A 13,998-nucleotide genomic window follows, 5' to 3' on the forward strand; every position below is an offset into this window, starting at 1 on the left:
GTTTGGGGTTTGGTATAGAGAGATCTCAGCTTGCTTAGTACCATAGCAAACACCCCATTAAACCTCCTTTTAACACTTTATTAAAGATAGGGGAAAGAAGGAAAAAGTATGGAAGAATTTGAAATTTAAAATATTAAGTACAGTTTTTATTTTAGCAGCATTTCTAGTTTCCGATTTCATTTTTCGAAGGAAAGCCTGCGTTGACGGTCTCTGATGGTATGAAAGCTGCGGTTACCTGTCCTTTGGGGGGAAAAGAGAAGTTAGTTGAGATGAGCCGGCGTTACGTTGGTGTTATTCCTGGTGGTGTTCAAGGCGGATCCCATTTCCTAGAAGGCAAAACAAGACAAACGCACACAACCGGGGGGAGGGGGAAAGAACAGAAAATGCAGCTTCTGCCTTTGGTGTTGAGGCTCCCGTGTAACCTCACAGCTGGAAAAACACCGACATAGTACATGGGCTGACACCTGGCACGTTGGGCTGTTTAGGGCTTTGCATCAGCTGCCTCTTTGTGGTCACAGGCTCACAGCAGTGTTGTAAAATATGCGGTCTTGGCTGACTCTTATTAGACAGAAGGAAAAAGGAGAGGGATAGAAAACAGAAGAAATGATGTGGGGAAGAAAAGGGAAATATTGTTGGGGCAGTTGTGGGGAAAGGAGACCGTCTCACATCCCAGATGGTGTTCAGGATTCAGCCGGAGCTGGTGGTGATGTCATCTGGGTCCTTCTCTGGTCAGCACATATCTTACGATCAGGATGATGAAGGTCCCAGGAGATGGCAACCATGGTGGTGAAGCTCACTCCTGTAGTCAATTTTTCTCTTGAAGTCTCTTTAAGGGCCCTAAAGTGGAATATCCCATCCCCTCATTATTTTGTCCACGGGTTAGGCCTAATTTCCAACTCACCAATTTTGGTTCGAAAATTTCTGGCCCCAGAATTTTTCTTGTTTTCAGGCATGATCTTAACACAGTCCTTGAGTTATATCAGGCGGTCTTTTTGTTTGGCCTAATTCAGTCTCTCTCTTTTTTGTAACTTCTCCCATCTATATTTGTTGGGACAAGTTATTCTGATTTCTTAGGAACTTCCACTCACTCTTCACGACTGAGCGCCTAACCAAGGTAAATTTGAAGGCCCAGTTTTCACAACAGTTCCAGCCCCAGGGAGTTTACAATCTAAACTTATGACAGGTTTCAGAGTAGAAGCCGTGTTAGTCTGTATCCGCAAAAAGAAAAGGAGGACTTGTGGCACCTTAGAGACTAACAAATATATTTGAGCATGAGCTTTCGTGAGCTACAGCTCACTTATGAACCACTCAGGAAACAGACCTAGATATCACGGTGAGCAACTCAATGAAGGCTGCTGCTCATGGAGGAGCAGAGGTGAAAAAAGCAAACAGAATCTGAGGCCATAGGAGCAGTGGGATGAAAAATAATACTGAGCATTACAACTGACCAGGTGTACTTTTGTTTTACATGAAAAATTCCAAAAGAAAACAAACATCTGAACATTTGGGGGGTTTTCTCATTCAAAAATTGTTTTGAGTTATCTGATGTTTCCCCCTTTTTGGTCCCATCCCCGTTTTTTCCAGCGGAGAGATACGGGTAGGAAAGTAAAACTGTGAAAGTGGGAGAAGCAGCCTCCCTTCCTCTTTTAATTTTTTCCCTGCTGGAAAAGTGTGAGAAAAGTAAAAAGGTAAGTGAAGGGGTTATGCTGTCTCCCTTTTTAGCAATTTAAGAAAGGTTTTTACACTTTGCCAATAGAATATTTTTTAAGTAAGAGAAAGTGAGAAAAAAATTCTTACTTATGTTTACTTCCCCCCCCTTCCCAAACATGGAGAGGAAGTGGGAATTCCCCACAATTTCCAAAGAAAAGCATTTTAAAATGTCAGAAATAACAATAGTGAGAAAATCTTTTGCAAATGTTTCACATTGAATTTTTTCCTGAAAAATAAAAAATTGCATAAAAATGAATTTTTGTTGTAAAAACTAAATTCATTTTTGCCACCCCATTTTTTGGATTAAAAAGCATGTCATCTCAAACATTTCAACCAGCCATGCTAAAAATATTGCATTTCACACACATGCACGCAAATGCCATTATATAAACCAATGGTCTCCAGCATGCTGTGTAAAGGTCTGGTCACTCTGTCTCAGACAGTATCTAGGAGACATATAGGGAGTTTCAAAAATGCTTAGAAAAAGTTCCCTAGGGAGAGAGATTAAAAAACCTTGATGGAGAGTTAGCGATTTATACCAGATGAGGGTTACTCTCCTTTGAGGCTTTCTAGTTTGAAAAAAGATCCTGAATAAGTGAAGAGGATAGACACGTAGAAAATAATGAATGGTGCAGAGAAGGGAGATTGGGAACTCTCTTTCACACTACCAGGACAAAGGATGTTCCATTAAACTGAAAGGCAACTCTCTTAAAGCTGATGAAAGGAAAAGTTTTTTGACGCACTGCATAGGTCACCTGTGGAACTCCTTGCCACAAGATGTTGTGACCAAGAGTTTAACAGGATTAATAAATAGATTACACATGTATATGGATAAAGAGACTATCCACCCTTACATTAGGCTGCATAATCTTTTAGAAAGGCTATATACCCTCACGCTTCAGGGCATAAACTCACCTCTAATGATAGAGATTAGGAAAGAATGTTTGCTTGGGTCAAGCGAGTCCATAACTGTCCACTAGGGGCACCTTGCACCTTCCTCTGAAGCAGCTGGGGTACCGGAAGCACCATTGCCTGTCACCACCAGGGTAGCATAGCTTTCTGTTTGTGCGAGAGATGTCAGAGCCAATGGCTAAAGGGCAAACCAAGCTAGTGGAAAGGATGAAGTTCCCAGTACTAACTGTAGCCCAGCCCACACTTCAGGGAATCCAGTCATTGCCGCGGAAACCTATTTATAAAAAGAGATTTCGCAGCCCCGGATCAGACCGAGAAGGAAACAACAAAAAACTCCTATGTCACATAACGGACAGGTTGCATTTGTCAGGCGCTGCTACTGACCCCTGCTGGCCCAGCTGTGCCTCAGAGGAAAATTTTAGCCATGGAGATAGCAGGGAGGGGAATTGCAGCTGAAGAAAAAACCAGGGGGAGTCCTTGTGGTACCTTAGAGACTAACAAATTGATTTGGGCATAAGCTTTTGTGGGCTAGAACCCACTTCCTCAGATGCCTCCAGTGGAAAATACAGTAGCAGGTATATATACATAGTACATGAAAAGTTGGGAGTTGCCTTACCAAGTAGAGGGTCAGTCTAAAGAAACTCAGAAAGTCAGCTGAGGAAACTCTGTGACGCCTGATCCTGGAAATCTGTGTGCCAGAAGTAGGCTGGCACCACTCCTCTGAAGTCAGTCGAGCCACACTGGTTTATATCGGTGGCCGGGCTGACCCTCAGTAAACCCTGTATTGTAAATGGTGGCACTTTTCTTCTACAGAGGGGTCACATGAGAGTCGGGGGGAAGGGGCGATAATTATATGTGCTCACTCATCCTTAGATATAGGGGATCATAGAATCATAGAATCATAGAATATCAGGGTTGGAAGGGACCCCAGAAGGTCATCTAGTCCAACCCCCTGCTCGAAGCAGGACCAATTCCCAGTTAAATCATCCCAGCCAGGGCTTTGTCAAGCCTGACCTTAAAAACCTCTAAGGAAAGAGATTCTACCACCTCCCTAGGTAACGCATTCCAGTGTTTCACCACCCTCTTAGTGAAAAAGTTTTTCCTAATAGCCAATCTAAACCTCCCCCACTGCAACTTGAGACCATTACTCCTCGTTCTGTCATCTGCTACCATTGAGAACAGTCTAGAGCCATCCTCTTTGGAACCCCCTTTCAGGTAGTTGAAAGCAGCTATCAAATCCCCCCTCATTCTTCTCTTCTGCAGGCTAAACAATCCCAGCTCCCTCAGCCTCTCCTCATAACTCATGTGTTCCAGTCCCCTAATCATTTTTGTTGCCCTTCGCTGGACTCTCTCCAATTTATCCACATCCTTCTTGAAGTGTGGGGCCCAAAACTGGACACAGTACTCCACTCGATCCACTTTTGCTAGTCATTAGCTTGCCGGATGTTACTAGAGCTTGACATCGTCTCCTGGGCCTGCAAACTAGCAGAGACTGCTGCGTATGATGTTGCTGTCGCTCTGTTGGGCCCTGGGAGCTTAAATTCATAACTTCACTAGACACTAAAAAGACACTGGAGTTATGGCTTCTTACAACAATCTGCAGCCCGCTAAGCCCCCTTTGTCCTGTGGCTGCAGAGGTGTTAATGGCCCACTTCACCTCAAAGGGTCTCTTGCAACAGGTGTTAACTCCTTACGCTAAACAATCTGTGCCACCTTGTAGGTAGCGGTGATACTCCGAGCACCTTTCCCAGACCCAAGAAGAGCTGTGTGTAGCTTGAAAGCTTGCACCTTGCACCACTGAAGTTGGTCCAATCAAAGATATGACCTCGCCCGCCTTGTGTCCCTAACACATTGTTGGAAGCACTTGGGCGCATGGACTGGCGTTTTGGTCTGTGTTCGTACAGCACCTGACACCTTGGGGTCTTGGCTCCTAGGTGCTGCCACAGCAGAGATGATTAATCATCGTAACGGCACCGTGACAGCACTAGGGGATGAGGTTTTTATGCAGTCTTGACTCGCAAAAGGGAGACAGAGCAGAGACTCTATGACGTCTACTATGGACCTTGCCATTGTGATTCATTGAATCCAGCCAGCGGGGGGCACAATGGCTGTGAAGCGAGCACCATGCCAGCTTTGGCATGGGCAGTGCCAGCCCGGCACAGAACCTGGGCACATACGCTGCTTCCTGACCTGCTCTGAAGCCCGCCCTGCTCTGTCCTCGCTGCTATCGTAACCCGCGCTAGCTGGTTCCGGCTAACCCGTGCACAGCGTTCGCTGTCTGGATGTACCCTCAGCATCGAGCTGTTCGGTGCTGATGTTCTTTTCACTGTGTACCTCCAGGAGTGGGGAAGGGCGACTTGTTGAGTTGAGACCCAGGAAACCACACGCCCCAGTGTGAAACTTCCTTTTCCCCTTGAGCCCAAGTTGAGCTTCTGAGAAGGCCAGGTAAGAAAGTTTCCCAGGGCTATTCCACATGGCAGTCCAGAGTGTAAAAGCCAAGATAAAGGATTCCCCTTCTTCTGCACTTAGGAAGGGCCTTCCTCTGCTCTCTCTGCTCCCCCTCATTAACTATTTGGGCATCAGGGAAGCTGCTGCCCGTGCTACCAACTCTCCCGATTTTATCCTGGTTTTCTGCATGCCCAGCTCCTGGATGAAGGTGGCTTCCGGAGAATCTCAGCTTTCATTAAAAAACCAAAAAGGATCTCGCCCCCCATGCTTGCAGAGGAAGGCTTGAAAGCGAGAGCTCTAAAGCTGAAAAACACAGAAGGCAAAGAACCACCCCCCCGGCAAACACTGAGTATTAAAAAACAGCAACAAACCCTTGTGATTCGCAAAGCAGGAGTTCTGGATGGCCTGGCCCATGATTTCTGAATGTGGGGGATTGGAAACACCACTGCCCCCATCTAATTGGCTTTCTTCCCCATCCTGCCCGGATAAATGCACTGAGAAATCAAATGCAGAAATGAGCGAGAGAGGAAGTTGGCAGTTAAAGGGGGAGGGGTTTCCTGCCCACCAGATTGCACCACACCACAGTAGTCACCAACCATTGGCACAGTACAATAGTGAATCAAGCCCATGGGGTGCAAGCCAGGGGAGGATCAGGCCCATTGATTTGCAGAGCGGTCTTTATTAGCTGAAGATCTTGGGGGGATAGATTCTCATTTACACTAAGGCCCCTTTACTCTACTACGAGCATAAATTACAGCAACACCCAGAGCCTTGGCATAACGGGAAAAAAAGCCCCACATCTTTATGAGCAGATCAGTAACTTCAGGCCTGATTGGGAAGTGCATTTTATTGGTAAACAGGAGTCCACACAATCACACTATTGGCTGGATCTCAGGTGTGATGCTTCGTGCCCATAAGGAGGAGATATTAGGAGATTATCACCTTCTGCCTGCAGACGTGAAATGCCTCAGCATCTTCTCTTGCTGCTTTTAATCTACAGTACCTTTTTAAAAAGCCACAGTAATAAGATCTGCCGCGGCAGCTCTTTGCGTTAGAAGGTAACTTACAGCAAGGGTTCGTGGCATTTGGATGCAGTTGGCATGAGATCTTCTGTATCCCCCTCAGCAACAAATCTTCCCTTTGCGTGCATTCCCGTCACTCCGGTCTGCATTCGAAGGCAGTGTGTGGTCCTTATTTTACAATATTGGTCATGCTGAAGAGGAGTCCAAAGAACATGAAGAAGCATGTTGTCTTCAGCGCTTGGAAAATGGATGTCGGTGAGCCACTTTCTGTTGAAACAGACAAACGCACAATGAACATTTGCCTCTGCAATGAGCATCTCTAGGTCTCTGGGGTTATTTTCCGCCTACGAAAGCAGCTATTCGCTCCTGCCTATCCCCATTCCCTATTGCTCTGAATATTATGTGTTCTTCGCTTTGCGGTAATGCCCAGGACCCCGTAGTGCAAGGCGCTGTACAAACACCAAACAAGAAGACAGTCTCTGCCCCAAACAGCTCACAATCTGGTGCAGGCATTTACACCAGGGGTATAAAATGCTACCAAATGAGAAAGGGATATCTGGGACCTCCTGAGGCCAGACGCTCCACTGTTGTAAGTGACAGGGCAAGGGGCAGGACAATGGAGAAGCAGACCACCCCTCTCTCTCTCTCTGCTGGCGAGACAGACTCCACTAGAAAAGATTTGCTGAGACAGCTCTACTGGTATAACTAGTCCAGCAGAGCCACCTATTGAGGACAGTTTGTACCAGCACGAGGAGATCTTTTGTTAGTATAGTTAAGCCACCTCCCTGAACGACACAAGCTAGATCAGCAAAGAGGACTGGTTTTTCAGTACAGCTGCACCTCCATGGGGAGTTTGGCTGGCACAGGTCTGTCAGTCAGGGGCATGGACCAGCATCTCTGTGCTAACAAAACTTTGTAATGAAGCCCTGGCCCATGCCCACAGGTCAGGGTTTTAAAGGCTTGGGCCATTGCCATGTTCCCCATAAGGATAGGGGCCTGCATCTAGGATTAAGTGGGGCCAAGGAACGTGGCTGGCTCTCTGCACAGAGGTGAATTTCACGCAGTGGGATCATAACCCACGCAGCTGTGCCGTGGCCGCACCGACCCCAGGACCCCATGTCTTTTAGGTTTATCCTAGGGATGCTTAGATAGTAAGTTACCGCAGTAGTCTTCTATGGAGATAGTTTTTGAGCCCTGGCTAATGGGGTTCCTTGCCAGGCAGGTGTGGATCATGTCTTTAGCTCTTGGACGGCTCGAGATGTGCAGGGTGGGTCCTTCCTTGGTCTGGCTGATCCTCCTGCGGGTGTACATCCAGATGAAGGTGGCACTTTCCGCTTCCTCGGCGACAGAGCAGTTTAGCAGGAGGTTGCAGGTTCCATTCAGGATGGCAACGGCAATATCTGGGACGGGGATTTTCTCTGCGTGTTGGAGGCAATACGAAACGGGAAAGGGACCAGTGAGGATTCCCTGCACTGCACGTAGCTTTGATCCCCTCTGTGCAATCCCAGGTCATTTCCACAGGTTCCCAGCCCTCTCATCTCTTTACACAGCATACACGCGGGGTGGGGTGGGGCGGGGTGGTCCACATGGAATATTCTAAGTTTTTGATAAAAATTGAAAACTGAAATATAGCTGGGGTGCCTCCTGTCCCCATTCTCCTCTACAGGCCGGGCTTCCTGGTAAGACTACATTTCCCATGATGCATCATGGTCTCACCTCAGGGAAGGGAGGCCATGCAAGTTGGTAGTGCGTCATGGGAGACAGAGTTTGGCCAGAGAACCTAGCCTGTGGAGGAGAGCAAGGCAGTGAGGCCATCAAACTACAGCTCCCATGAGGCACCATGGCAGGACAGCCAAATCAAAGTACTTTGGTTTCAGGTGAAAACCAAAAAATGTTCAGTTTTTGGGTGGTGACTTTTCCAACAGATACTTTAGGCAAATAAAATCCATTTATTCAACAAACTAGTTTTCCCTCAAAAAACAAAAAACAAAAACAGTTTGCACAGAAAATTTTCACTCAGCCTCCCCAAGGCCAGGAAAGTTTGCCCTGAGATTCAAAGGTCCATGCAGTGGAGACCCACATATGCAGCATGTAACCATGCCCCAAGTGGGTTGGTTTTTCTGTGGGCAGTGACCCCAAGCCTAACAATACTGACCACCATTATAACGTACTTTGAGGCGTATGAATGAAAAGCCCTATATCAGAGCAAGGTTCTTCACTGGGCCTTTGTGATTCTGCTGCCATGTGATTTTTGCCCTTGATTTCAATAGGAGGGGTAGGCCCACAATTTGCCAAGCTCTTTCAAGATGACAGACGCTACATGTGGATGTGTCTAAGGGGCTAGATGTTATGTTACAAATATTTTTATGGGAAATTTCTCTAAAAATATATATTTATGTTGAAATAAACACCTACCCACAGGGCGGTTATATCCACATTTGAGCCGCAGAAGACAAGAAATTAGCATGAGCCCCTCATTAAAACTGAGCACTGGAATGCCATGCACTCATTAAAGAGCTTCAAAGGAGCTGACTAGCTCCCTGTTGACCCTTGGAGGAAACTGGCCTGAGGTGTCTTTGTTTAAAGAAAGTTCTTGAAACAGACACTTGAATTTAAAGGAAACGGGAGTTTGATTTTCCTCTCCCATGCTCTGGTCTGATTTCCAGAGATGCTCAGTAGCTGCATCTCCTCTTGAAATCCAGGGGAGCCCCAGGATTTCAGCAACTCTGAAAAGCAGGAGCAACTCCATGGACCAATAGCTCAACCGTCAGCTGGTGCAAACAACCCCCCATCCCACCCCCACACTCACTGTACACGCGCAGCAGGTATTCCGTCACGGTGGTGGTGAACTCGGTGTTTATCTGCGCTCTGTACACGCCCCTGTCCAGCATGCTCAGGTTGCTAATCACCAGAGAATAGGTATGGTCCAAGACCCTCAACCGCCCTATGTAGCGTTTATCCAGCACTTTAACTACAGCTAGTTTCCCTTTCCGGGGGGTAAATGTGGCGAGGGTTGTGACCGAATTCCAGACGATGGTCTCCACGGGCACCCACGGGGGAACTTTGAAAGGGAAAACTACCGACCCTCCCACCATCCCAGTCAGCTGGATCGCCTGGGATTTGGTGGTGCGTGCATCTAGAAACACAGAAAGAAAGAGAGAGGTTAGGAAACTGATGGAACTGAGTTCTTTAACGTGAGTTTGATTTCTGAGTCTGATTTCATGCAGATCGATATTATCTATCTATCTCTCCATCCATCCATCCCCATGCACACCTCTCTATCCCCATACACGTTCCTCCACCTATCTACAGGTTGAGTGAAACTGGGAGTTTCCATTCGCTTGGAAATGACAATATTTCAACATTCATTTTCCATCCCACATCAAGATGAAGAGCCAAAATTTGAAAGTTATTTTGCAGAATGGAAATCCTGGAATATTTCAGTCTGGAAGCGTTGAAGAATTTAGTTTCAGCACTGTTGGCTGAGAACATCAGACATTCCTGAATGGCAGTGTTTCATTTCGAATGGTTAAACTGACCCAACATGCTTTGTTTCAAGTCAGTTCAATATTAATCTGCATTTTCCCATTGAGGCACATTGACTCATCGAAGGTGTAATTTGGGAGCTGGATGCCTATGGGCTGGGCCAGGCTCCCTCTCCCATAATGTACTGAGGGTCATGTGACTCCCATGGTGCACCACACAGCTTGGTAAGATGGGAGCCTGTATTGCTGTATGGGACATGTAGTCCTCCAGGGAGCCAGACCCAGAGGCGAGAATGGAGGGCCAAACTACAACTCCCATGAGGCAATGGACTGACAGGGAAATGCTATTTTAACAGTTTGTTGAACTGATTTGAAATTAAACATTTTGGGTCAATTTTTGATTTGGGTCAAAATAACCAGAATTTTTTTTTCTTCAGTTTTGTCGGAGAATACTTCAATCTCTTTGGTCACTCGATTACAGACCTAAAAGTGGCAATTCTTCAACAAAAAAACTTCAAAAACAGACTCCAATGAGAGACTGCTGAATTGGAATTAATTTGCAAACTGGATACAATTAACTTAGGCTTGAATAAAGACTGGGAGTGGATGGCTCACTACACAAAGTAAAACTATTTCCCCATGTTTATTCCCTCCCCCGCCCCGCTGTTCGTCAACCGGTCTTGTCAACTGCTGGAAATGGCCCACCTTGATTATCACTACAAAAGGTGTCCCGTCGCACCCCCGCTGTCCTGCTGGTAATAGCTCACCTTACCTGATCACTCTCATTATAGTGTGTATGGTAACACCCATTGTCTCATGTTCTCTGTGTATATAAACCTCCCCACTGTATTTCCCACTGAATGCATCCGGCGAAGCAAGCTGAAGCTCACAAAAGCTTATGCTCAAATAAATTTGTTAGTCTCTAAGTCCTCCTTTTCTTTTAACAAAATTAAAAAATTCCCACAGAAAGTTTCCATTTTGCAGAAATTGTTTCTTCATTCCAGTGGAAAATTCTCAACCAGCTACACACACACACACTTACTTTACCTGTAAGGATAAGACATGTGAGCAACCAACATAGTCCCAGGATCACCATCCTAACACCGAACTGGTAGCTTCTCCTAGACATTCCCAGAGAGTCCTAGGAGGAAAAGACAACTCAGAAGGGGCCTCTCCGTGGGGAAAGAGGAAAGCGAGGTGAGCATTTGGGAGCCCAGCTGTTCACAAAAGAAGGCTGGAGGGTTGGATTTCCACAAGAGCTCAGCAGCACCCAAATGAAGTGGGCCAAAGTGGGAGCTGCTGGGTGCTCTTGGAGAAGTCTGGCACTTACGTACACAAGGCTGCATTTGGTCTTCTAATCCTGACCCTAATACCCTGAGCTCTGACCAGGGGCCCAGGCTGAGTGTGTCTGTAATGGGGCTGGCGCTGTGACTTATCAAGACACGGGAGGTCGTGGATAGACTTCACAAACTTTTCTGATCCAGCCTCTTTCAGCTATGTCAGTCCTACTGTCTGATTCTCCTCTCATTCACACCAGCATAAATCCAGAGGAACTCAATTAAAGCCGGTTACATTACGTCTCCAAGGGCAAAATGTCTCACTTTTGCCACCTATGCCTCATTTTTCTAAACTAATGAGGAAGATGACACATAAAACCAAGCTCCCTTTGGGTCATTAGAAACCCAGTGGCCATTTTTGTAAGGTTTTAGCCCTGCTGCCATAGTCCAATGTGCGTGAGTTGCTGGGATAGGACCGACAGTTATGGACCAGGCCGTAAGTGACCTGGCCCAGGAGTCAGATCAGCAATCAGGTCTAGTGGGCAGAGCAGGCACCCAGGCTGGGGAACGAAGCCAAGGATCAGCATCAGAAGCAACTACCAGTTGACCAGAGTCAGAGCCAAGGTCAGATACCAAATGGCAGAACCAAGGGTCAAGACAATCAAGGTCAGAAGTTGGAGGCCGGGGTCGAAGCCAGGCCTGGTAACTGGAGGAAAGGCAAGAACTGAACATGGAGCAGGAGCAGGGTGGAAACAAGAGAGAAGGCAGGAGCCAGGTGCGGGGCAGGAAGCAGGTTGGGTGCAGCCACAACAGGAAACCACTTGGCTGCTCAGACAAACTTCCTGTGTTTCCTTTTGGCTTAAATAGTGTGGTTGGACCAATCAGTGGAGTCAGGCGATCCTCCAATCAGGGCTCCCGTGGGTGGAGTCTTGGCTGAGGCTATCGTCCTACTAGCCTGCGGGCACTCCAGGTTTCAGCAGACACTGGGTGGCGGAGCCAGGATGCAGCAGCAGCTGTCTAGGGACACCCAGACCTGGGTTCAAGACCTGGGACATCCTACTGAGCTGGAAGTTTGGCTCTAGAAGCTCCTGCGTTTGGATTAGGCCCGGCCCATCTCTAGTGTTGTGGTTTTCAAAGTGCTGCATGACCACTACTTAATGCTCCAGGTTCTCTAACACAAGCTGATTGTCATTATGCCTGAGAGAGGAAGCACCTTGTCCACATGGCCAGTCATCAGGACAGCCTAGACCAGTACACCACTTTGGCTTAGGCTAGGACCGTGGCCAACCCCAGAGCAGTCTCTCTCCAGGGCAGATGAGACAGGAAGAAAAGGGGGGACCCAAGCTCAGCCCCCCCACCGCAAACTTCTCTTATGTCTGTGTAAATATGGTTAAACGAGAGGGGGTGGGGCCTGTACCAGGGCCCCAAATCTCTCCCAACAGACCTGCCTCTTGCAGATGTTGCCATCTTGTAGATCACTTTGGGGGAGGAGGGAGCTAGCTCCTAAACACCCATCTTCACATTCTGTCTCAGCTACTTACCTGGCCGCCCATCACCCTAGGACCAGAGCTCTTCCCAGTCTCTAATAGTTACCCTAACCACCCCGCTCCCCGTGAGGCAGGGCAGTGCTGATATCTCCTTGGTACCACAGGTGGGGAAACTGAGGCATCAATCAACTCAGTGGGTTGTCCAGGGTCACACAGGGAGCATCTGGTAGAGCTGGGCACTGGACCCAGAGTCGCTGGCTAGTGTCCTAGTCACTGGGCCATGCTTTGCATTAGCCATTGAGTAATATCCTTGTGCTATCACCAATATCACCAATATCCTCCGTTACCACCCTACCAGAACAAACTGGTCCCTTCTCCCTCCTCTTCTGACCCCTCCTTCCTCCACTCAATCCTCCTCCCCCCTTCATCCTTATATAGCCCCATAGCAGCTCCATCCCCAGCCCCCACCCCCAGCTCTGTTCCTCCCCCCACCCCCCGGCTGTCTCCCCTGTACAGTCCCAGCATCCCAAGCCCTGTCTGTCCTGCCTACACAGACAAACTGCCCCCGTACCTCCCCTATAGGGGGCAGGGACGAGCTGCTGCCAGCCACGCTCAGGGCAGGAGGGGAGCAATGTGGCACTGGCCGGTTTCCTTTTCCTCACCGTCTCTCCTCTGCAATGGGAGGGGGACAGCCTGGAGGATGGGGGTGCAGGAGAGCGATGGATGGAGCGGGAGGGGGGAAGATAGGTAGGGACCGGGTGCTCCCAGTGGCCAGAAGCCAGCACCCCAGCACAGCGCCCTCTTGTGGCCTGTTCCCAAACCCTCAGGAACTGGCTGGTCCCCAAGGTGTGAAATTGCCCGGGGGGCAAACCAGCATTCTAAGGGTTAATAGGGCCAAACCTCTCCCCATGATGAGCAGTTACCATGGCAGTCACTATCCAGGTATGTCTCACCTGTAACAGGTGACTGAACCATCTCTACTGGGGGGACGGGGATGAAGAGGAGAGGAATCTATTAACCCCTCCCCACAACACACACACAATTTCAGTTCACATTTGTGTACACTCATGTCTAGTGATTTATCCTTGTGAGTCTGGTGATTATTTTTATGGCTCATTTGTACAACCGTGTTATAGAACAGCTCTCCCCCACGCCCTTGCAGGGCGAATGGAACATTCCAACAGCTTCCTTCCTCCCCACCAACTTCAAAGAGTCCCCCGATTTAACCCCTTCCCTGCCAGAGGAAAAGAAGGAGAGAGGAAAAACATGACCTTGTAGGTATTTATTTAGTCTAAGCACCAGTTTGCATACAGGAAGGACCAGAAATGGAGGGCCACTGGCATTAAATATGTAAACACATAGGGAAGGAGCAGGACAAAGCTGTTTGGAGCGTAACTGATTGAGAACATTCAGAACCACACAAAAGACAGGAGTGTGTATGTGTTACATCCATGCGTGCATTCCATAGTGGGGGAAAATACATAACAGGTTGGTTATGTTAGGGCTGGTCTAGGTTTATTAGGTCCTGCCTCAGTGCAGGGACCTGGACTTGATGACTCCCAAAAAAATTTTCAGCAAATCAAAAAAAAAAAAATCATTTTGAATCAAATGAAACTTATCACATGACCTGAACTGTTTTGTTTCATTTGGAGTTTTT

General features: G+C 47.7%; 1 protein-coding gene across 1 annotated transcript; it reads right to left on the bottom strand.

Annotated features, from left to right (window-relative positions):
- Nucleotides 1-291: 291 nt before the first annotated feature.
- On the bottom strand, nt 292-13,316 carry LOC140902891 (SLAM family member 5-like). The gene is made up of 4 exons (XM_073323482.1): nt 13,295-13,316; nt 8,902-9,228; nt 7,253-7,510; nt 292-326 (listed from the first exon to the last, which is right to left on the bottom strand). Exons 1-4 carry the CDS (start codon nt 13,314-13,316, stop codon nt 292-294), a joined length of 642 nt encoding a protein of 213 aa, XP_073179583.1.
- Nucleotides 13,317-13,998: the final 682 nt, after the last annotated feature.

Source organism: Lepidochelys kempii, chromosome 24 (genome assembly GCF_965140285.1).
Source record: "Lepidochelys kempii isolate rLepKem1 chromosome 24, rLepKem1.hap1, whole genome shotgun sequence".
Taxonomy (NCBI): Eukaryota; Metazoa; Chordata; order Testudines; family Cheloniidae; genus Lepidochelys; species Lepidochelys kempii.

Excerpts from the sequence above, each read along its gene's own strand:
- LOC140902891 (XM_073323482.1), bottom strand. The coding sequence starts at position 13,316 with ATGGTTCAGTCACCTGTTACAG. Across the intron at positions 9,229-13,294 it reads GGTTCAGTCACCTGTTACAG|ATGCACGCACCACCAAATCC; the intron begins GTGAGACATACC and ends CTGTGTTTCTAG. Across the intron at positions 327-7,252 it reads CTCCATAGAAGACTACTGCG|GAAATGGGATCCGCCTTGAA; the intron begins GTAACTTACTAT and ends TTTGCCTTCTAG.